The sequence below is a fragment of the Brassica oleracea genome, chromosome C5 (genome assembly GCF_000695525.1).
Source record: "Brassica oleracea var. oleracea cultivar TO1000 chromosome C5, BOL, whole genome shotgun sequence".
In the NCBI taxonomy this organism is placed as follows: Eukaryota; Viridiplantae; Streptophyta; class Magnoliopsida; order Brassicales; family Brassicaceae; genus Brassica; species Brassica oleracea.
In genome coordinates, this window is record NC_027752.1 from 33761826 (window position 1) to 33784903 (window position 23078).

The 23078-nt window shown below is 35.7% G+C and overlaps 4 protein-coding genes and 3 long non-coding RNA genes across 7 annotated transcripts; 2 read left to right on the forward strand and 5 right to left on the reverse strand.

Moving 5' to 3' along the window:
- Positions 1 to 106: 106 nt before the first annotated feature.
- On the reverse strand, positions 107 to 1315 carry LOC106293708. The gene is made up of 3 exons (XR_001260603.1): positions 918 to 1315; positions 727 to 816; positions 107 to 446 (listed from the first exon to the last, which is right to left on the reverse strand). It is a non-coding gene; the product is annotated as an uncharacterized LOC106293708 (long non-coding RNA).
- Positions 1316 to 3060: 1745 nt separating this feature from the next.
- LOC106293658 lies at positions 3061 to 4254 on the reverse strand. Its single transcript, XR_001260578.1, has 3 exons — positions 4125 to 4254; positions 3665 to 3748; positions 3061 to 3330 (listed from the first exon to the last, which is right to left on the reverse strand). It is a non-coding gene; the product is annotated as an uncharacterized LOC106293658 (long non-coding RNA).
- A 2635-nt stretch (positions 4255 to 6889) lies between these two features.
- On the forward strand, positions 6890 to 8242 carry LOC106345061. The gene is made up of 2 exons (XM_013784326.1): positions 6890 to 7295; positions 7842 to 8242. Exons 1-2 carry the CDS (start codon positions 6890 to 6892, stop codon positions 8240 to 8242), a joined length of 807 nt encoding a protein of 268 aa, XP_013639780.1.
- A 2022-nt stretch (positions 8243 to 10264) lies between these two features.
- On the reverse strand, positions 10265 to 10951 carry LOC106292868 (probable histone H2A.2). The gene is made up of 2 exons (XM_013728539.1): positions 10707 to 10951; positions 10265 to 10624 (listed from the first exon to the last, which is right to left on the reverse strand). Exons 1-2 carry the CDS (start codon positions 10893 to 10895, stop codon positions 10412 to 10414), a joined length of 402 nt encoding a protein of 133 aa, XP_013583993.1. The 5' UTR covers positions 10896 to 10951; the 3' UTR covers positions 10265 to 10411.
- Positions 10952 to 11853: 902 nt separating this feature from the next.
- On the forward strand, positions 11854 to 15557 carry LOC106296187 (organic cation/carnitine transporter 4). Its single transcript, XM_013732263.1, has 2 exons — positions 11854 to 12399; positions 14211 to 15557. Exons 1-2 carry the CDS (start codon positions 11994 to 11996, stop codon positions 15365 to 15367), a joined length of 1563 nt encoding a protein of 520 aa, XP_013587717.1. The 5' UTR covers positions 11854 to 11993; the 3' UTR covers positions 15368 to 15557.
- A 1954-nt stretch (positions 15558 to 17511) lies between these two features.
- Positions 17512 to 19106, reverse strand: LOC106293475. The gene is made up of 5 exons (XR_001260484.1): positions 19046 to 19106; positions 18802 to 18933; positions 18315 to 18360; positions 17965 to 18044; positions 17512 to 17870 (listed from the first exon to the last, which is right to left on the reverse strand). It is a non-coding gene; the product is annotated as an uncharacterized LOC106293475 (long non-coding RNA).
- A 2429-nt stretch (positions 19107 to 21535) lies between these two features.
- On the reverse strand, positions 21536 to 22727 carry LOC106293474 (kinesin-like protein FRA1). Its single transcript, XM_013729151.1, has 6 exons — positions 22639 to 22727; positions 22426 to 22535; positions 22089 to 22182; positions 21899 to 22008; positions 21708 to 21806; positions 21536 to 21620 (listed from the first exon to the last, which is right to left on the reverse strand). Exons 3-6 carry the CDS (start codon positions 22126 to 22128, stop codon positions 21588 to 21590), a joined length of 282 nt encoding a protein of 93 aa, XP_013584605.1. The 5' UTR covers positions 22129 to 22182; positions 22426 to 22535; positions 22639 to 22727; the 3' UTR covers positions 21536 to 21587.
- Positions 22728 to 23078: the final 351 nt, after the last annotated feature.

Genomic DNA, 23078 nt, shown 5'->3' on the forward strand with positions numbered 1-23078 from the left:
TTAAAAATTGATAGACACATATATTATAATATATACCAATTTAGAATTGAAAACAAAATATTTATATAAAAATAAATAAAAACAAAAACCTGCGCGGTTGCGCGGATCAAGATCTAGTATATTTTAGATGGGTATTAGATTTCTAATCAAAAAAATTCATCTTATCAAAAATTTAATTTCGCATGCTACTTGATAAACAGACAAAATTTTATATAATGGCTATATATGATACGGTCAGTTCTAGATCGTTTGTCATTTATTTAAGCTTCACTTTACAAAAGTGTAATTGCACACTATCAAATTCTTGTCAAAAAAAGCCTCCTTGCAAATTCAAATATTATTGATGAGATTTTATCACAGCTTCGCAATATCCATGCACATCTTGTGTTTACCGACGCCTATCTTTGGACTTGAAGTTCACACCTTTTGAGAATATGTTCATTTAACTTCAAAAGATCACACCAGATAAGACATAAGAAGTAATAAAGAAAACACAGTATTTGGACAAATGATAGCACTATTGTTAATAGAATTACAGACGAACAAAAGAGGTCTCCCATGCCTGGAAGGTTATAATCTTCCGGACTGACCAATTTTGTTGGTATAACAAACTACTTACTGAAAATTTGAGAGAGTATCCAATACACCAGAACAAAGTTCTCCTAAATTTCACTGTGACAGATTTTCTCGCATGTACAGATGATACCAAAAGAAAGAGTAACTTACCCGATTGAATCTGGTCTCAAAGGCGAGTCGAAACCGTGATTGTTCGGTGAGAAGGAAACACATCGATATGTATCTCCTCCACTTGTCCGGCTGCAAACAGGAATCAAAATGAACATTTGAAGTGTTTTCTTTTTTTTTTATATAAAAACAACCACGGTGTTTTGAATCATGGATCTTACAGGTATACTTACTCTGATTTTATGGATGGAAAACGTTACCAGAAGAGATCACTGAATTTTTGAGAAAGAGATATGTTCTCTGCCAGTGAGAATGATAAAGTAAATAATCAGTGGGTTGGGGAGAGAAAAGAGTGGTAGTTATCAGAAAAAAAAAAAAGAGAATAAGAGAAAAATTCAGCAAAGTTCATATGCAGATCAACGGCAGGAACAAAGACTCATTAGTTAGGTTTATTGGCGGTGACAGATAAGAGATATTCTATACTAAATAAAAAAATCCACACAAAGAAGAGAAAATTCGAAGAAAGAAAGATGAATTGAATGGAAACTAAGCACAGTGATGATCTGATGAGATTAAGGTTTTGAATGTTTATAGCGGTCCGAGTAGAACGCACTGCGGGACGAAAATTTGTTTACCATTCAGCCTAAATATTTTGCTTCTGTTTTTGTCAAAATTAAATAAATAAGAAAAGTAAAAATCAAGTGCGGGACATAATTGTTAGTGGACCGCTCCCTAAACCGAAAAGAAAGTAATGGGGTGTGGTTACACATATTAATGTAGATAAATTTATTTTTCAGGTTTTAGTTATTAAAATATCGAAAGCATAAATACATCTACTAATATTTTATATATATATAATATACATAAACTTACTTTTAACTAAAATTTAAATAAGTAATACTTGGGTAACAAAATTAATAAAGCTAAAAATAATTTTATTATCTGGAACATTAATCTGATCACCGAAGAATCGAACCAAAAAAGAGATTCGGTTCAGGTTTGGATTATACCAATTATCCAAGCAGATCCTATAACTCTAGAACTAAAGAACTAAAATCAAACTGAAACCAAATCAAGAACCGAGTGGATATCCAATTTTTTTTATATTTTAATTTATATATTTATAAATATTAACTATATTTAGTTTTTAAAATAATCAAATAATTTAAAAATAATATTTATAAATTAAAATGCCTAAAACAACTACCAGAATACTTTTTTAATCTAAGAACATTTAAAATTATCTGAATTATCTAAAAAACAATAATCAAAAATGTGAAAAAACTAATATTTAATCCATAAAACCTCAAATTTTCTGACTTTAAACATGAATTAACCGAAAAACTGTAACTGAATCGAAACCAAATGGTATCCAAGATTATATCGAATATTAGTCGGTTTCTAACTTTTTTAACTAAACCAAACCGAGTCTCAAAAAATTAACTGAATTTTCTAAATATCCCAACTAGAGCAATTCTAATTTTTTAATAAAGTATAATATTGGCCATAAAATCTTAATAATATAATATTACATTTCATATTTCAGATAAATACAATATTTTTAAAAATAAAAAAATATATTTATATATATATAAAGTTATATTAGTATCACTTATTTTTTTAGTTTCTAAAATATAAATATATTATATGTCTCCCGCAGTTACACTATTCATATAGTCACCATTCATATTTTATTTTGAACCGCTTATTTAGATGAACCGCAGTTGTTCCGCAGTATGCGTTTCTCTTATACAAACCGCAGTTAAACCGCACCGCAGTATGCATTCCACTTTATCCGCACCGCTCAACACGCTATTATCACTCGGAGCCTAAGAAACCATAAAAAAATAAATTTGTTAAAAGTATTTTATTCTGAAAAGTTGTGTCTTCTGAGAAGTGACTATTCAGAAAAAGGAAACGAAGAGATGCTGTTTGCGTCCATTTGCGTTAGTATTGATGACGTCAGACGCCTTGACGACGTCAGACGTCTAAATGAATCTAAAATTTCATCCATTAGATTGAATAACAGCAACAGTCTCCACACTGTCATTTCAATTTTATTTTCCTATAAAAAAATGCTGACATGTGAGTTTGCTATTATATATAGATAACTTATATTTTGAAAAAGTTATTAGAATCTTTTTCTTGGTCGAAATCCATATTTTCTTTCTTATCAAGTTGTTGTGAATCTTAACTCAAAAAAAAAAGTTGTTGTGAATGTTGAGAATTATATTTCAACATAATTAATCAAGTGCACTCAGCAAGAGACAATGTGAGCCATATGTGACCCATGACACTAAGATCAGAAGATTTTTTTTTATTCCTGTGATGTTTATAGAACTTCCAGCCAATTAAAGAAAATAAGGATGTGTCTAACAATAAGCAAATTTCATAAAGTTTAAATGACAAAGATTTCAGTTTATTAATACTACAAGAGAAGGTGTTGCGAGTAAAGGGAGACAACATCATCACACAAAACGAAATAAGTTTTTTGAAGTTAAAAACTTAAAATGGTAAAAGAGACTTTTATTCTCAGAGCATTAGCAAGTGCCTCCTCGTTCAGTTCCAAATCATTAGGAACATCACTTCCCCATGCGGCTATTTTCTTCTCTTCAACCTTCTTTGGGCTCTTTGTTCACCAAGACACTTGAAACACACATCGTTCAAGTAACAAAGCTAAACTATCAGTCATCAACTATCTAACTATAACACGGTAAAATTGTTCTGTTGTTTTTGCAGGAGAAAACAATGTTGAGCACTTTGCAATTCAATGTCTCGTTGCCTACGCAATACCCTTTCTAAAGAAGATTCCGAAAAGCAGCTCAAGCAGACAAGAAGGTAAGTTACTAACAATCCTATCATGATTCACTTTAACTTGAATTTATAAAAAAGGAAACTAAGAGTGAAACTGTATCAAACCAGTGTGAGGTTTTGCCATCATTCTTAAACTGTATTTCCAAAATTAGACAAGGAACCTCACCAGTATCGTCCTTGCTTCCAAAGTGGCAACAACCTCTAAGCACTTCTCAATATCTGGGATCTTAGCCAGCCCATTTCATCAAGACTGTTAAGATATCATCATACATACATACACATCACACCACTAAGGACCTCTCATCATGTATACACTTATATACATACAAAAACCATGTCTTTACCATCTAGAACGACCAAATCTCATATACCAAGCTCATATACCAACCATTGGCAGAGATGAAACACAACACACATCGTTCAAGCAACAAAGCTAAACACACATCATTCAAGTAACAGCTAAACAAGAGCAGAATCTAATAGCTCATTTGGGTTTTTTTCAGACCACAATCTCAAGAAGCTAGGAGTGAGAGCTATAAGCACAGACCATCAGAGACCAAACATAACAACAAAGCTCAAAAGAGATTTCAAAACAAAATATCTAAGACCGCAAATGAATCACATACCGTCTTGAGTAATGAGGGGATAATCCAAGGCACTAAGCTCAATGAACCATTTCCAAGAGCGACCAAGCTTCAGCAAGATCGACACAGCGTGGAGGGTAGCAGCCGTTTTAGAAGCACCACTGTCAGAGAGACGATCGTGATGCGGCCGCTAATTTTTTCGGCGTCTGACGCTGGATGCTGCATTCGGCCGCAGATGCAGGTACTTGTGTCGATGAAACGAACAAACTTTAATGAAAAACATGTCCGCATACGCAGACGCCGTACCAGCATACATTAAACGAACAACACTACTATTGATTTCTTGAATGCACTTACTTGGTAATCTGTAGGCCGACATCCAAAAATTGGTTATACTATATATGACAGACCCAATTAGTTGAAGCCGTCCAGCAAAAGAAAGATGTCTCGCAGTCCAGGAAAAAATATGAGTTCTTATTCTAGAAATGAGAGGGCTATAATCATGAACATTCATCTATTTGGTTAGAAGAGGAAGACCAAGGTATCTAACCGGGAGGGATCAAGATTCAAATGGGAATGGTTCCAGAATGGCAACTCTATCATCTGCTTTAACTCCAGCCAGATATAGAGTAGACTTCTCGAGACTGATATTATGACCTGACATTTTTTCAAATTCCTGAAACATTGCCATAGTGCCTTCAATAGATCTCTTTTTCCCATATGAGAATACCAAAACATCATCAGCAAAGCAAATATGGGTCAAGCTCAGCTCCTTGCGGTAAGGATGATACCCTATTCGCTTCTCAGCTGCAGCTTTATCTAGGAGTTTAAATAAAACTTGCATACATATTACAAACAAATATGGTGATAGAGAGCATAATTGACGCATATCTCTCTTGTTGTTGAAATAACCCGTTAATTCCCCCCATTGACCTGGATTGAAAAGGACGCCAGCTCTATACATTTCTTTATACATACAATGAATTTTTCTGGAAAATTTAAAGCTGCAAGCACTGCAAACAAGAATGACCATTGAACGGAGTCAAAAGTTTTTGATACATCTATCTTTACTGCACATCTCTCTGTCACCGAGTCTTTATGATAGCATTTAACAAGTTCAGAAGCTAACAAGACATTCTCCATTAGTAATCTATTCTTTACAAACGTAGACTGATTCAAGGATATGAAGAGAGGGATTAGTCTTTTCATACGAGTAGTCAGCAGTTTTGATATTAACTTATAGATCACATTGCAGCATGATATGGATCGATAATCCTTCATGAAAATAGCATCGTTCTTCTTTGGGATGAGCGCCAAAATGGTGGAGTTAATACCCTTTGGCAGAAACCCTTTGTCGAAAAATGATTGGACTGCAATGACAAAATCCCCTCCCATGATAGCCCAAGAAACCTTAAAAAACTCACTCGTGTACCCATCTGGACCTGATGATTTATCTACAGCCATGGAGAATAAGACTTTTCTTACTTCCTCTGCTGTTACAGCTCTCATTAGCATGCTTCTATCACCTTCAGAACATTCATAGTTTAGAAGAGATTTTAACTCCTCTATACTGGCCCCACTATATTCAGTTGGAACATGAGTTAGAAAGTTGTAAAAATGATCCACTGCTTCTTTTTTAATATCTTCTTGGTTGTCTGCAACTGAACCATCCAGTCTCTTTATCTCACTTATAGAGTTCTGAACCTCCCGTACTTTAGCAGCTCTATGAAAACTCGTGTTATTCCCATCTCCAACATCCAGCCAATGAATTTTTGCTCGTTGACTAATTACTTTTTCCTCCAAAGTTGAAAGAAAAGTCCATCTTCCATACGAAACAGACTCTGCTTCAATATTTATCTGAGTAGGATCTTCAAGAGTCTTTGTTTGCGCTTCACAAAGTATTTTATATGCCTCCCTTGCTATATCCCCCACTTTGTCCTTACTTAATTGCTTCAAAATTGGTTTCAAAGCCTTGAATTTCTTTGTTAATCTGAATAAAGCTGATGTAGATTTAAACAAAGGCTCTGTCTCTGACCAAAACCCATCCACCAATGGAAGAAAATCATGCATATCCACCAAAGCATTCACAATAATAATACAAATAAGATTGATGGGGAGAGTGGTCATTTCAGAGAAGTAGAGAATATCGAATCTCCATACTCACGGCTTTACAATCTTGTGGATTGTTATGTTTCAAGCTCTGCGCAAATCTAAAGCTAACCGTTTACTGATTGACCCATTTACTTTGATTGTTCTTACAAGCAAGTTTAAATAATAAGCAGTATCTCATTTCTCTTCTAGGAATAGATTATCATATTTTTTGTTATTTAGCATCCTCAATCTAGATTTTGACATCTTCATTTATATGATAATAATATAGAGGTATGAAGATTTTAAAATATAAAATTCAATAAATAAAATAGTTTTAAATTGTTAGTGCTAAGAAATAGAAACTGTTTTTGGTTTTTTCGGATATAGAGATGTAGAAATTGTTTGAGTATTTATATGGAACAGAAAGTACACGGGTGGCAAACCATATTACTTTCACCAGGCGGAAAAGAAGTGTTATTGATGGCAGTGGCAATGGCTCTTCCTACTTATACTATGGCATGCTTTTGATTCCAAAATCGATTTGCAGACAGATCATATCTCTCATGGCTGACTTTTGGTGGAGGAATAATAAGGAATCAAGAGGAATGCATTGGAAAAGTTGGGAATTATTATGCAAACCGAAGTCGTGTGGAGGGTTAGGTTTTAAAGATTTGGAAGCATATAACATTGAGCTGTAGGGAAAGCAACTGTGGAGGATGGTTACTAACCCACACTCTCTCATGGCCAAGATTTTCAAGAGCAGATATTTCAAAAATTCAGATCCTCTGAATGTTTCTCTTGGCTCTCGTCCATCGTATGCATGGCATAGCATCCATGCTGCTCAGAAATTGATCCAGCAGGGAGCCAGAGTAGTTATTGGGAATGGCAGAAGCAGAAGCACTAAGGTCTGGCATCATCGTTGGGTTGGAAAAGAGCCAGCAACTATGATACAATCGATGAAGCTCAACGAGAGTCGAAACAGATGGCCTGTCTCTGATGATATGACTGTAAGTGAGTTGATGGATCGAGGTGGAAGAGCATGGAATGAGGAAATGCCGGAGGATTTGTTTACAGAAGAGGTGAAGGAGAGAATTAGAAGAATCACCCCAGCAGGACTGAGAAGTGAAGATACTTATTCGTGGGAGTACACAAAGACATGACACTACACAGTCAAATCCGGTTACTGGATTCAAGTGAATATTGTTGGGGAATCAAGTGAGCAGGCAGAAGTGACGCAGCCAAGTCTTGATGCACTCTACCAACAAGCTTGGAGTGTGAAATGCTTGGAGTATCAGTAACTCCCTTCCAGTGGCAGGCAATATGATGAAGCGACATATAGCTAAAGATCAGAGTTGTAGCAGATGCGCAGCTGAGGAAGAGAGTATAAATCACTTGCTTTTTCAATGCCCTTGTGCAAGATTAATCAGGGCAGTGTCACCGTTTCATCCTCTTCTTAACGGTATTTGGTCAGATTCGATATGTACTCTAACCTCCAATGGATCTTAAATCAGAAAAAAAAAAAAAAAAAAAAAAAAAAAAAAAAAAAAAAAAAAAAAAAAAAAAAAAAAAAAAAAAAAAAAGAGTTCCCAAAGGAGGAAGTAGAAGATGGCCTAGTACCTTAGCTTTTGTGGCATTTATGGAAGAACATAAATGAATTTGTGTTCAAAGGTAAAGACTATGATGCTCTTGCAACGATCACTAAAGCAAAGGAGGATGAGATGGAATGGAAAAATAGAGAAGAGGTGAAAGAGAAGGAGGTTAAAACAGCCACACCAGAGAAACCTGTACAGAGATGGAAACCACCACCGCCAACATGGTTAAAATGTAATACTGATGGAGCCTGGAAGAAAGATACAGGTGAAGGAGGCATGGGATGGGTGGCGAGAGATCACCAGGGGAATCTTGTGTGGGCGAGGAAGCTACCAAGAGCGAGATCATCATTAGAGACAGAGATTGAAGCGCTAAGATGGGCCATTCAAGCCAACTCCGGGTTTGGATACACGCGAGTGATTTATGAGACAGACTCCATTGTGCTGAAGAGACTAATCAGTGGAGAAGAAGCTATGTAGCCTGCAATGAAGCCCCTAATACATGAAATCTCCATCTTGTTGGCAGAGAATCGAGGATTTGAAGTGGTGTATATACTTTAGGAGTGGTAACAAAGTAGCAGACAGAATAGAGAAGGAGACTTCTACTTTCGCGTCTTTTGTCCCTAAGTTGTATTATGTTCTGCCAGTGTGGTTAAAATCTTGTGTTGAGGATAAGCCTGATGTAAGACATTGATTTGGTTAATGATAAGTTTGATGTTGAGCTTAAAAAAACCCCCGATTTTTGTTCGATATTTTCGGTTTTTGTTTTGGTTTGGTCAATAACATTGAAAATCTGATAATATCCGAGAACAATTTTCTTGTTCAGTCTGGTTTCAGGATATAATAAGATGAATGCATCCAGTACAAAGCTTTAATTGGACCTAAATAAGAGTAGCCCAATAACAATGATCTTCTTATGAGACGTGAACATGCATTCGGGTTTATGTGCCTTAAATAAAAAATCTATCGGCATCCCCTCGGAAAAAGCAACCAAAGAGGAAAAGAAAAAAAGAGTTTGATCAACTTATTTTTATTCATCTATCTTTGTTTTCCACTTGAAACAACATGAATCCAATGATAATATCCAATCTTCCCATGGACTTTGCTAGAGGAGATTCTCTCTAGGGTTTCCGTGAAATCTATAGGAGCAGTGCGATCTACTTGCAAAAGCTGGAACGTTTTAACTAAAGATCAAAGTTTTGGCCAATAAGCACATTGAAAAAGCAGCAACATCACAACGAGAAAGGGTGGTTCTTGTGATCACGGGGGATACCAATGATCATGTGATAAGCGTCAATCCTTATGACTTTCACAACAAAACCTTTGGTCCATCCTTAAATCGTAAAGGTATACTTATTGCTCAAAAAAACTCAGATAAAGTTGGCTTTGTACAACGTGTCTTTCACTGCAACGGTTTACTGCTATGTATATGGAGACGCAACAAACGTAGGCTTTTGGTTTATAACCCGTATTGGGGTAAAACAAGATGGATCGAATGCCCAAGACAACGTTCGTATGAGATGTTTGCTTTTGGATACGACAAATCATGTGCTAGCCATAAAATCGTTAGGCTAAGCACCAGTGATAAAGATAAGCAATCAGGAAAGAATTTCTTACAGTGTTTTGATTTTACGAGAGAGGGTCTTGGACCGCTTCTGCCTATATCATGTGAGTTTTTTTCTTTTGCGTCTCTGTCTTCGGTTAAAGAAGAGAAGCTTGCATTGTTGTTTAAACACCAGTGTGGTACTAAGGTTGATGTTTGGGTTACGGATAAGATCGAGCCCGGCGCTGTGTCGTGGAGCAAGTTGTTCAAAGTTGAAACGTTGCAATTACTCTGTCATGGTTGTATGTTTGGGAGTTTCTTGATTGACAAGGAGAAGAAGACCGTGGTGGTTTTTTATATTTACGGCGGATGTTACACAAAAAGTCGATATATCATTGATGGGGAGAGTGGTGATATCAGACAAGTGGAGAGAATAGTTTCTCAATACTCGAACCTTTACAATCTTGTGGGCTGTTATGTTCCAAGCTCTGTGCAAGTCTAAGTTAACTCATCTCTCTCCTATCCTTAATGATCATGGCTGCTGCTTCTAATATTCTCTTGAAACTCAATTGGTTTGACATCTTCATTATATGTTTCTGAATGACTTTATCATCCTCTTGCTTCTTTTTTTTCGTCCTCTACTTCTACTCTCTTCAAAACCCAATTAACAGACTTTCAAAGATTTAGATGTAGTGTGTTCAGTTTTCACTTTCCTTATAATTAAGAGTGAATCTTTTTAATATTCTTTATCAAGAAACATAACTCCTTCAAACTTGGCCTTACCTTGAGACCATATGATAAATATACAAACTTGAAAGACGACATTGTATACTTGTGTCAACTAGACTATCGCGCTATTTAATTTCATTATCTACTGATTTTGATCTAGAGGTAGAGCAGGATTCAGATTTAACCGTTGCACATTGGCAAATTATATCTCTTTTATGGGGATGGAAACAGAAAAACATTGGTCAAGTTCAAGATCAAATCTTTTAAGACCAGACATATTTAATCTAAGGGTAACACACTGCAAACGTTTACAGACAAGATCGATTTAAAACAGGACTAATCTAAATCTACACTTCATTACAGAACTGAACTGAGATCTATTCGTCGTCACCGGAAGGTTTGGAAGCACCACCAGCCTTCTTGGGAAGAAGAAGATTGTGAATGTTCGGCATCACACCTCCATTAGCAATCGTCACGTCTCCAAGCAACTTGCTCAGCTCCTCGTCGTTCCTCACCGCCAATTGAATGTGACGCGGCACGATTCTTGTCTTCTTGTTGTCCCTCGCCGCGTTCCCAGCCAATTCCAAAACCTACATAAAAACAATTTCACAATACCAAACCGGTTAACTAAATTAATCTAACAAAATCGACAGAACTGAGTAAATTAATTACCTCTGCGGCGAGGTATTCGAGTACGGCGGCCAAGTAGACCGGAGCTCCGGCGCCGACACGTTCGGCGTACTTGCCGTTTTTCAAGAACCGGGCGATACGGCCAACGGGGAACTGGAGACCCGCCTTGCTGCTCCGAGACGTCGCCTTCTTAGCAACCCCAGATCCGAGAGTTTTTCCACGACCCGCCATTTTGTTTTATGAAAGTTTTGAAAGCGAAGTAGAGGGAAGCGTACGAAAAATTATACAGTGGAAACAACGCTCTTGGGGATTTATATATACTAGCGCGTAGAGACGTGTGAGTGATCGTAAGCCAATAGAAAGCAATCGCGCGGATTGTATTGGCTGCCGTTGGATTGGGATTAGAATCAACGGTTACTAATCAAGACTTTGAAGATGCACACTTTTGCGTGAGATTGACCCAAGTACCCTTCAGTTAGCTAGTCAATTACTAGCGGTGACTGGTGACGTCGTGCGTTAACTAGTCAATGAATTTAATGTGAAAGGTTTTAACAACGTTTAATAAATGAACTTGACAACATTTGCTGTAATATTTAGTCATCATTGTGCAGAGAAATTAGCGGAAATAATGCTCTCTTCACAGTCCCAGTGGAGTTTTTACTGTGATTGCTCTGTTTTTTTTAACAGTATGTAACTTTTGATAATTGTTGATTAGTGGAAGTTTTAATCTAGCAAAAAAAACATAAGATGTATTTACTGCATGGTTAATTATTTGATTAAGAGAATGGTATCATGTTAAGATGTATAGCAAACATTGTTAAGATGTAGTTGTTTTAGTGCTTCCTTGTTTTTATTTCTTTTTGCCTCTGAAGCATTCTCTTAGGATCGTTAGTTGTATCTTCCTTCCTCTTTTCATTTATATGATATTAACATTTTTAGAGGAAAAAAAGAAAGATATATTGGTTATATGGCTGGAACAAATTTAGCATGAAATAACACGCACTTATATAAATACACTCCACTCTTACGCTTTATATAAACGAACCAAATATAGATTGAATTCTGTATCGACCCTGGCTTAATTCTATATTAGAAATTGAATTAATATAGAATGTGAAATATTTAACTAAAGGACAACTCATAATGTGATAAAACCTAAAACAAATATTTATTCGCTTTTCCGTTTTCAGATAACAACCAGCGAAAAGAGACTCATTCTCCACACACCTCTCTGGCTCTCTAATATAAATACGACAAAGAATCCTTCTCCTTTGCGTCAAACAAATCAACGCCTCCAAAATAATATACTCTAAAAACTCGAGAATAATTATGGAATCTCCGGAGGATAACAATAACAACGTCCGGCAACCGCTGCTGGATACTCCGGCGAAGAAAGCAGCCGACGAAGTGGAGAGATTATCCATAGACGATATGTTACAGAGATACTGCGGCGAGTTTGGTCAGTGGCAGATGAAGCACTTCGTGCTGACGTGTCTTGCTTGGGCACTAGAGGCGTTTCACACCATGGTGATGATATTCGCCGATCAAGAACCGAACTGGAGGTGCGTCGGGTCGGATTGTCCGGTCGGATCTTCGTATTGCGACATGGATCCGGGTTCTTGGGAATGGACAGAAGGCAAAGGAAGCTCCACGGTGTCGGAGTGGGGATTGGTGTGCGGCGAGAAGTATAAGATCGGTCTTGTTCAAGCCCTCTTCTTCGCTGGTTGCATGATCGGTAAGTTCGTTTTTTCACCTACAATGTTTTTTTCGCTGAACTCTGAAAATTGGAAAAAACAGAAAGTAACAGCTGTCGAAAATGAATTACACGTCAATTTTTCCCTGTTAAAACTAAGGTTTAGCAAAATAAAAACAAAATCCAACTTTGAGAATATGTGTTAATGTTTCAAGGAATCCAAGATTTTGGAACACACATATTCAACCAAATAAATAATTGAAATATTTTACGAGAGGTTTATAAAGGGGATATTAATCTGATATCTCTCTTTATTGACGCGGATTTAGCTCTTTTGAGGTTATCTGTTAACTAATGAATAGATTGACATAATTAGTTGTACTTAGTTGTGCTTAAAATATATCGGTCGACCAACAAGATTAATTTAAAGCATTTCGATGACCACGTTAGGCTTGAATCTGAGTCCTTCAGGATCGTACCACGTGCCCCGTTCACATGACTCTTTTAATGATTTGTCAAAAAAATTGGAAAACAATATTATTCAGCAGCGTAAAAGATATATCTCATATATTTTTATAAAAATGAATGGTAATGCATTCACTCATATTTTATTATGCGGTCGAAATTGACCTACTCACCAAAAAAAAACTGAATTTGATTACCGCAAAAGAACAGAAAGGATTTGAATTACATGATAGCTGTATTGCGGCAGAATAAAGGAAACTATATAACGACAACAAAGTGAGTTGTAGTCATGTAGACTCGAACCTACTTGTAGTATATATGATATACGTGTGACTGACAAATGAGTCACATTACATTTTATCTTATTGGCTTTTTGGTATAGAAGTCATAATATTGTTCTTTTCTTTAATTCACTTAAAAATGAAAAGTTAGAGCGAGCACATATATTGTTCGTGGCTTGTCGTGCGCCTGCCTGGAATATATTCATTGGGTTGTTTTATGCCCATCACTCATCATTTCATCCATCTTTCTACATGTGTTTGTTCAAAAATGTCTATCAAAATGTGTTTAATATAAAGTAGTCTGCAAACATGTACATAATGATGATTATCACAATCACATTCGCGTTTGAAATAAACGTGACCACACACTTATCTACTAGACAACGTAAAAGTAGCATTATAGTAATGATTTATATGTAGGCTTTATGATAGAAAAATCAAAAGTAGTTGTCTTTTGTGGGTTATGTTTAGACTAGTTCTTAAAAAGAGCCAGTTTGGTTTTGTCATATCCAATCTCTAAATTTGCTACATATTATATAAATGAACAGGATATCCGAACCCCGAAGGAATATCCAGTTGCACTTGCATACTTGTCAAACTTCGCTGACGCTAAAGATATCGTTATCATATCAATAAAAAGATTGTGAGCCACTAGTCCAACATAAAGCACTTCACTTTTTTTACACCATACATATGTTATGGTCCCTATGCATGAACTATCGAATAAGTCTTTAAGCCTTTTTAATATTGTATACTTTTATGATCACGTTTTCGGGTTAGTTACAAACATGTCATCATGAAATTTATACCGACTTGACTATGTTATGGTCCCTATACATGAACTATTCGAATTTTTTTAACAAGTCTTTAACCCTTTTTAATATTGTTTACTTTTATTATGATCAAGTTCTCTGGTTAGTTACAAACAAGTCATCATGAAATTTATACCGACTTGACTATGTTATGGTCCCTATACATGAACTATTCGAATTTTTTTAACAAGTCTTTAACCCTTTTTAATATTGTTTACTTTTATTATGATCACGTTCTCTGGTTAGTTACAAACAAGTCATAAAGAAAATTTATACCGACTTGGCTATTGTGCAGGTGCGGGAGTATTCGGACACCTGTCGGACTCGAAGCTAGGAAGAAAAGGCTCACTAACAGTTGTCTGCATCATCAATGCAATATTTGGTATCGCGACAGCTTTCTCCCCAAACTACTGGGTCTACGTGGCTCTCAGATTCTTAACCGGTTTCAGCACCGGTGGTGTCGGCCTAACCGCTTTCGTCCTAGCCACAGAACCGGTTGGACCAAGCAAACGCGGTGTAGCCGGAATGTCGACGTTCTACTTCTTCTCCACCGGCATTGCGCTCCTCTCCGGGATAGCTTACGTCTTCAGGTCGTGGAGAGAGCTTTTTATAGTATCATCGTTACCGTCTCTCTTTTTTCTCCTCATCGTCATCCCGTTTATCTCCGAGTCCCCGAGGTGGTATCTCGTTAGAGGCAAAGTAGACGAGGCTATGGAGCTGATGCATACGATAGCTAAAACGAACGGGCGTCACATTCCAGCTGGTGTCACACTTTCTCTAGATGACGAGGAAGATAAGGAGGGCGAGAGGAATAATGTTGTCGAAGGATCGCTTAAAGACGTTTTAAACTCGCCTCTAACGCGGATACGACTTATCTTAGCCATTGCAATAAGTTTCACTGTCTCGATAGTATACTACGGACTAAGCCTCAACGTAGGCAACCTCAAGACCAATCTCTACCTCAACGTCTTCCTCAACGCCGTCACCGAGATGCCAGCTTTCGCCATCACAGCGGTTTTGTTAGACCGGTACGGGAGGAAACCGTTAACCATAGGGACTCAGTGGTTCAGCTGCGTGTTCTGTATAACCGGTTTCGTTGTAGGAGGCGTCGGTCCGTGGAAAACGGTTAGGATGGTTTCAGGTGTTTTGGGGATTTTTGGAATGGCTGGAACGTACAATCTTTTGTTTATATATATAGCGGAGCTGTTTCCTACGGTGGTGAGGAACGCCGCGTTGGGTTGCGCGACTCAAGCGGCTCAGATGGGAGCGATTCTTGCGCCGTTTGTGGTGGTTTTAGGAGAGGGTTTACCGTTTGGTGTGTTTGCGGTTTGTGGGTTAGTGGGAGGTGGGCTTGCGTTTTACTTGCCGGAGACGTTGAACAAGCCCATGTATGATACAATGTTTGGGATGCATGAAGCTGAGAGTAATAGAGGAAGAGATCAAGTGTGTTAAAAGAAGAAAAAGATTTAGATATGGGAGACATGGAGATCTTAGGGGCAAAAAAGTAACGGGTTGTCTTGTTTGCAGTCTAACTTGTTTTGCTCTCTTCATGTTTCAAGTGTTGTGATTTTGCTTGCAAGTCTTTGGTTTTGAATGGTGGAACGCTTTTACAAAATTAATGATGATTTTGTTACCCGGTTAATGCGTTAGGAGTTGATATTTTAGTATAACTTATTTATTTTATTAAATGTTGTTAAAAAGTGACTGAACCTATATTAATGACACCAAAAGTTCTCGTAATCTCATAAATTTCTTATGATATATCAAGTTATTTACTCTATACGAAATTCTCAATGAAATTGCTCAACTGATAATTCATGGATCAAAATAATTCTAAAGGTATTCTTAATTTAAGTATTTTTAACATATTTATTTATGTAATTGTTATTTTCTTTTGAAAATTAACAGTTAGAAATAATTCTTATTACAAGAGTATCTAACAGAAGATAAGTAATGGAGACTCTTGAATTTCTAAAAAAACTCATTTTAATAAGTATATATGCGCAATGGACATGTGGTAAGTAAGTTTTTCAAACAATTATTATAATCTTTCATATGAAATTAAGACTATTACTAGGTTTTGATTCACGGGCATATTTTTGACTAATAATTTTTTATTAAAATTGTATCAAGTTATTAGTTTTGATTACGATAAATTTTGGTGTCATTACTGTTATAATATTTTGCAAAATGAGAATGTGTAAATATTTTAATTTTGTCTTTTTGAATTTTGCTAAATATGTTAAATATTGTTGGTAATGATAAATATTGTACATAAGTTAGACAACAATTTACGGAAAACTAACCAACTGAAACAATTAACATAATTGTCTATTGTTAATAAATTATATTTGTATTAATTACTGTTTAAAAGACTAAAACTAATATTTTTGAATACACAGCTATAAAATAAAACATAGGCGTTGATTGGTAACATGTATTACATTTGATTTAGGTTGAGTTAAGCACATAAATAAAAAATGTTACCAATCATGAATTAGTTTTAAAATTTTGAAGTTGTGTTTGAGTTACAATTGTTTATTGTTGAGTAACAATTTTGAGTTATAATCTTTGTAAAAATGATAACTCAAATCTTAAATCAACATCAACAAAAATCTCATGTATTAAGATTTGAGTTAAAGAAATTTTTAGTTTTGTCTATTAACTACCCCACGCCTCCTTTATGAATTTTAGCAAATTTAACAATTTACAAATACATAATCACGTAGTTGTAGTTGTGTACATTTAGTTTATATTAATTAATACAATATATTTAACAATTAATATGGTTATATACTTGTTAGCCAAAGTTTTTCTCAAAATTATACAAAAAAGCTTTTCTGAAAAGTATTTTCATTTTCATTAGTTAAAAAAATCTATAATTTTAGTTGTTAATTTCTTTGATGATTAAAAATTTAGGTAAATAAAATATTTGTATAATTCCCATTTAAATAGTCCATTAAAATTTTCAAATAATTTTAATTTTTAATATTGTTTGGTAATTAAAAATTTATGTACATAAAATATTTGTATATATATGGGAGCTATATATATATATATATATATCAATATCCTTAGTTAATGTTAATTTATGTATTTTTTTTAAAAAATATCTTATTAAATTGTATTAAATATTATTTATATTTTTTATAAATAATATATACTGCAACTTATACATCGAAAATGTTACCAATCAACACTACTGAAAAAATAGTAACTCATATTTTTACAGCGAACTCACCACATAAATCAATAGGTTTTACGAAATAGTTTTTACTGCAAGTTACATAAACTGTAAGAGTGATAATATTTAGCTATGCATAATTTATTGCATTTTAAGAAGCATGTAAGCAAATAAGAAAAAGTAGCAAAGAAACCATGCAGTAAACAATAAACCAAAAAAAAGCAACCAAAGCGCTAAGCAGAAAAATAGAAAGAAGCAGAGAAACCAAAAAGAATCACAAAAGAAAGCAAGTAAACAACTTAAGCATGTACGGAAGCAATCAAGGAAACGAAGAAACCAAAAAGAATAGAATCAATCAAATTGATTAAATAAGCAAGAAATCAATTAAATTAAGCATATGATGAAAGAAATGAACAAAACTAGAATAAAGGATGCAAATATGCATGAATGTATGTGTGTATGCAATGCATGAACATATGCATGTATGTATGAATGTGATGCATGAATGCATGTCCTGAAATCACAACGATCACACTCTCTGTGGATAGCATAACTGTTGTGATTTCGATAGTATATACCTATAATGTTCTCGGCTACCTTGGCTATGAAATCTGCTACACTGAACATAAAAGAGAGATTAACTTTCAAATCATAGAAGAAAATCGAAGACTGAATAAAACAACGAGAATGAACACCATACCGGAAGAGAGTGAAGCTTGTGTTAGTTGAAAGATGCAAATTCTTCTTGAAATTTCCACTCTCAAGCAATGCCTATAGTCCACAAAACGAATGCCAAGAAGGCATGTACAAAATGTCACAATCCTTATACAGGTTTAAGACAAGGTTAAACTTTAATACCTTATACCTTATTTGTTTTTTTGCCAGACCAACACCTCACCGGATGGAGTATCTGCAATCCAGTGTCGCTTTCAACTGTTTTCACCTCTAATAAAAAGATAAATGCGAAGTTGATCAAGCAGTTGTCAAATGAATGATATGAAATCTAAGTCAGCTTGCTAACTACCACCCAAATATAGCATCAAGGTTACATATTAAATGGGCAAGACCAGTTCATGTATGCAAATCCTTTTTGACTTTCGTAGACATCTTCAACAACAACAACAACAACAAAATACAAATATCCTCGGAGCACACAAACCCAGATACCAAACATTAGAGTAAACTCATATAAAATGAGTATACAACGGGTGTTACCTGCAGTGAATTCTCGATACTTTTCTTAATAAGCACACATCCTTCACTTCACCACCACCACCCAAGATGAAAAGAACATACACATATTAATCGATTAGAAAAACATTATGCCTTCACAAATGTTTCAAGTGAATTCTCACTTTTGCAGTTTCTATGAACTATTAAAGTGAAAGAACTTTTGATTGCTCCAACTGTATTCTAACATGGGACTGGAATTGAGAGCAACAGAAAGAAAGCCAACGTAATATAGAAGAAAGGCACCTATGAACAACAAAAAAAATAAGCGAGATGGTGTTTGCTTAGTAGTTAGTCTTCATTACTCGAACATAGTCTCATTATGTTTCATTCTGCAGTTAGCTCAAGCTTCACATGTCTCCAGATGAATATTGACTTTATCATATCCAAATACACTCTTATTCAACTCTAGAATGATGTCAGATACCTAAAGTGCATCACATGTAAACTGAATAAAAGCGAAGACAAATACCTGGCAGAAGGATTTAGAGTTCCATCTGCAATGGACCTGATTAAGCAAAAACGTGTCTTTGACTACGTAGGATACGTGTGTAGCAAGATCCTTCTAGATTATCTAAATAATTGTACCTTTGTCCTGACAGTCCTGAAACAGTTTGATAAATTGGTCACAAATGTCCTATCAGTAACGAATAAAGATTTGCAGCTTCAAGCAAACGAAACTACTTTTGAACAAAGAAAAAGTCATGATTTCATACATTTAATGAGACCCTATACATTGAACAGGGATGTGCAATGCAAGTGTGGAAACAAGCATACCTGAGAAGCAAAAGACAAAAATATGTTCGGGACTATGAATGTAGGTAAAAAGAAAAGAGTGGAAAATGTTAATGAAAGAAAACCTCAAAAAATTTCATTGAAAGTCAGTAATGCAACGATATAATGTCGACTTATGTGAAATAATCCAATTCTCCTTCCTAGAAGAAAATTCTTATGTCATTTTACCGTTTTAAAGAAGTGAGGAGAGTACATATATTTATTTTTGTATCTGCAAAAAAAATAATAATGCAAACAGTTTTAGACTCAAAAAGATAAACAATGTCAATTTTCCTTAAAAGTTGATACTTTGCAACATGAGACGAAGATGAAAATTTAAGATTTACCGTTAATCCTTTGGATCCATCAGACATTCTCCTAAACAAACAATACAATACTGGTCAAGGCAACCAGCCATCTCTTTGGGAGTACTGACGCTTACTTCAGTGAATCCTGCTAATGTGATCTGGTCGTTTATCTAAGAGCATGGGGTATTATCTTCCATGTAAGAAATGAACATGTTAGAGAAAAAGCAGATATAAGAAGGACATCTGAGTAAAAGTATATCACGAGAAAGAGATATGCCTTACATGATTCTTTTCCGTTGTAGAAGAAATACAAACCAACTTATCCAGCAAGCAGAAATGCAAACATTTGAGTTAAGAAATCAAGGAATTAAGGAAGAAGCTTGGCACCTGCATAGCACAAAGAAAGGACATGAACACACTTGTTGAAGGCTAATTTTCCCGCTGAAATATATTCTCTTCGATGTTAGAGGTGTGTCACTTGGAATCTGGAGGCACCTTGTTTATGCAAGAGAGTTGAACATATATTGAAGCAAGTTCTTTGCCTCTCCAACTGAACGTAGCTGGTTCCAGCAGCCACAGTTTGTTAAAGCACGTTCATGTTCTTCTGCCTCAGAGAGTTGTGAGGCCATGGCTACTAGAGAATTTGAAGATATGCCGAGCTGTTCTCAAGTGAAGATATTCGAGCCATCCTTGCATTAGGTGACAACGATGATGCCCTGAGACAAAACTTGTAAAATAAGGTCAAAGGCAAAATTAGAAACCGAATGAAAAAGTTCATGTGAGAAGAAGTACCAAACAAAGCCATTCTTCCCTCTTGGAGGACTTAAGCCTTTCACTGCCAACTCATCCACTTGTCTTAACACAGAAAACTCTCCGGCAAGGCTAACCACACAAAGTGAACAGTCTTGGTGATGATTAACTTATTACAAAGGCTAAATGCATTGGGGAGACATACACATGGCTTTTTTTCTTGTACTTCATGTACATTCACCATGACTTCCAATTCATGATCTAGCCATCGCTGCAACGCCTTCTCATTGGTATAGAAGAGTATGAACTGAATTAGATTTGTAATGAACCACAATGATATAAACTGCACAATAATAAAAAAGGGGATATGGTGAATGCACACCTACTTTGTTCCAAAACCGTGTGTACCACCTGCACAAAGAGTGTTCTACTTAGAATCTCAAAAGCACAAAAGGAACACCATTTTAATTCTTTAAATACGAGGATAACTCATGTAGGGCCCAAGCTAGCTATTCAACAGACTCCACATATCAACTACTTTACTCAGTGACATGATTCCATTTAAGTGTTAAAAGTATTTTACAACATACCTGTGTGTTCTGTTTCAAAAAAAAAAAAAAAACATACATGTGTGTGTTCACGAGGAGAAGATTTCCGAGCTTCCAACAATTCTTTTAATCTCTTGGTACCCATTGCAGCCTCTTCTATCTTCCTCTGAAGAACCCAAGAGTGAAATTTTTCCTTAATATCACAGCTGAATCTTTTTATCTTTCAGAGACCATGGAACACTACTCAAGGTTCAAAATTATAGAATTACATAGTAACAATCTTGTGCATACCATTTTCTGGCGCTGATTCGAAGCTTGTAGCTTATGCCTTTTATACTCGCTCTTTCTGCCTTCTTGCCGTAATTTTGTTAGCCAGGAAGTATAAGTGTAAGGGTACAGTTAGACTCTATGATTATTTGAGAGAAGATTTCTTATGGATAAAAATATCAACGCAAGGACTTAGGTAAGATATAAAAGGCAAAGGTACCTGCACAAGTTCCTTCTCCCGGGAGGCTTTCCACTGTCGAAACTGTTATGCTTCTTGTTTCATTCTGTGTTGCAGCTGAACCTATCAAATCCAAGGAAGACAATAAAAAAAATGCATTTTTAAAGAGAAGATGTGACATGAGCATATACGATAACTGAAAAATATATATTCAAAGTTGAAAAACGCATCATGCTTATACCTTATGTGCCTTGATGGATAGAATTCTTCCTCTAACCTCCGAGCAGCGTCGTCACTCTTTTGTTTCTGCTTCAGTAACTGACAATGGTTCTCTTGATTTTACTTAAGGTCTTGAAGCTGTGCTTCAAGCGATTTCAAATTCTGAGCATGCACATCTTGCAACTTCTGTGCTTCACCATCAGAAGCAAGGTTTTCAATTCCAGCCAACAAACGGTTTCTCTCTTCCCTAAACCAAGAAATAACCAAACAGTTCAACAACTCAAAATGATCCTTTTTGATGAGACTTGAGCATCAAATACAAAACATATTCCACCTGAACAAATCTCTTTTCATCCTCCACCTCTGCAACTTTCTTCCCAAAATGTTGCTTTAGCGCAGCCGGATCATAGCCGTCAAAAACCTTCATTTCAGACTGTTTTTACACATCGATTATGTAGTTATGGACAAGAATAAATCTCAAACCCTCCAGGACGTTTTAGTTCTAAGAAAACAAGTCAAAGAGACCTCCTTTTCCTCCAGACGACGGTTCAGTTCATGCAACTCTTTATCCATACTACTTTGCAAGAGTTTGTGCTCCCACTCTTTTGCCTCTTCATCTATTTCCCTTGAATCACCTGCACATAATATGAGAACTCTTGTCTTAAATAACATTGCTTTCTTCTAGTATCAGAACTCTTTGGAAGATTTCTTTTACCTATTGTGGCTTCAACCATAGCATAATTGGACGACTCCATATTGTGCAAGCTCCTTTTTAGCCCATCAGGTTTGACGAGACCGATGATTTCATCCTACCACCAAACAATTCAATACTTCATAAAAATAACGAGTATCCACAAAATTATAAATGTATAAGTTCGGACATTACATATTGTATGTCTTTAAATTTTTTTTCAGAATGCTTTACACCAGCATATCTGCTACGACACTGATGGAGTTCATTAGCAGTTTCTAGATAAGCAATCATTTCCTTTATACGTCAATTTTTTCTTGAATTTTCAAGTAAAAACCAAACACTAAGGTCAACAACATACCTAGAGTTCGCACATGAGGATCCTCCATCCCGTAAGGGAAGCTCTGCCTGCAAGTACTCTAGTTGTTGGCGCATTTTCAGCATCTCACTGGACACATGATCTCTATTAACCTATGTTTAAAGATATCAAATTATAGAACAAGAAAATTAGAGTAACTTAGTTTTAAGCAATAACTAGTCTCTTCTATTGACATGATATATCGGAATAGCTTACAACAGGTTTGTTCCGGATGTTTCGAGCACGGATTGCATATTTAAGTGTGTTAAGTATTTCCTCAGCATTAATATCTGCAGTACTAATGCAAGCTGAAACCCATGATGCAGGCCTTTTCAAGGGTCTAAGATCAAATCAATGTAGTATAAAAGATTGTCGAACCAATCCTAAGTGATTCTAAAGCAAAGGGAATGCAAGTTCATGCTTAAGCTAAGTGCGATCCGGTTTTAAGATGGTATGAACTAAGAACTAATAAGCTAATGCAATAAAGTAATGATCTTTCTTTCTCAATTTGAAGCAAGAGGACTCATGGGGCTAGGCATTTGATCTTGGGTGATGTAGATCCAATCTAAGGGTGGCAAGGTATCAATCAAACACTTTCCTTATGCCTAGACACTAAGCTAAACAAGTTCTATCTCTAGATGAATGTTCTTTTGGTA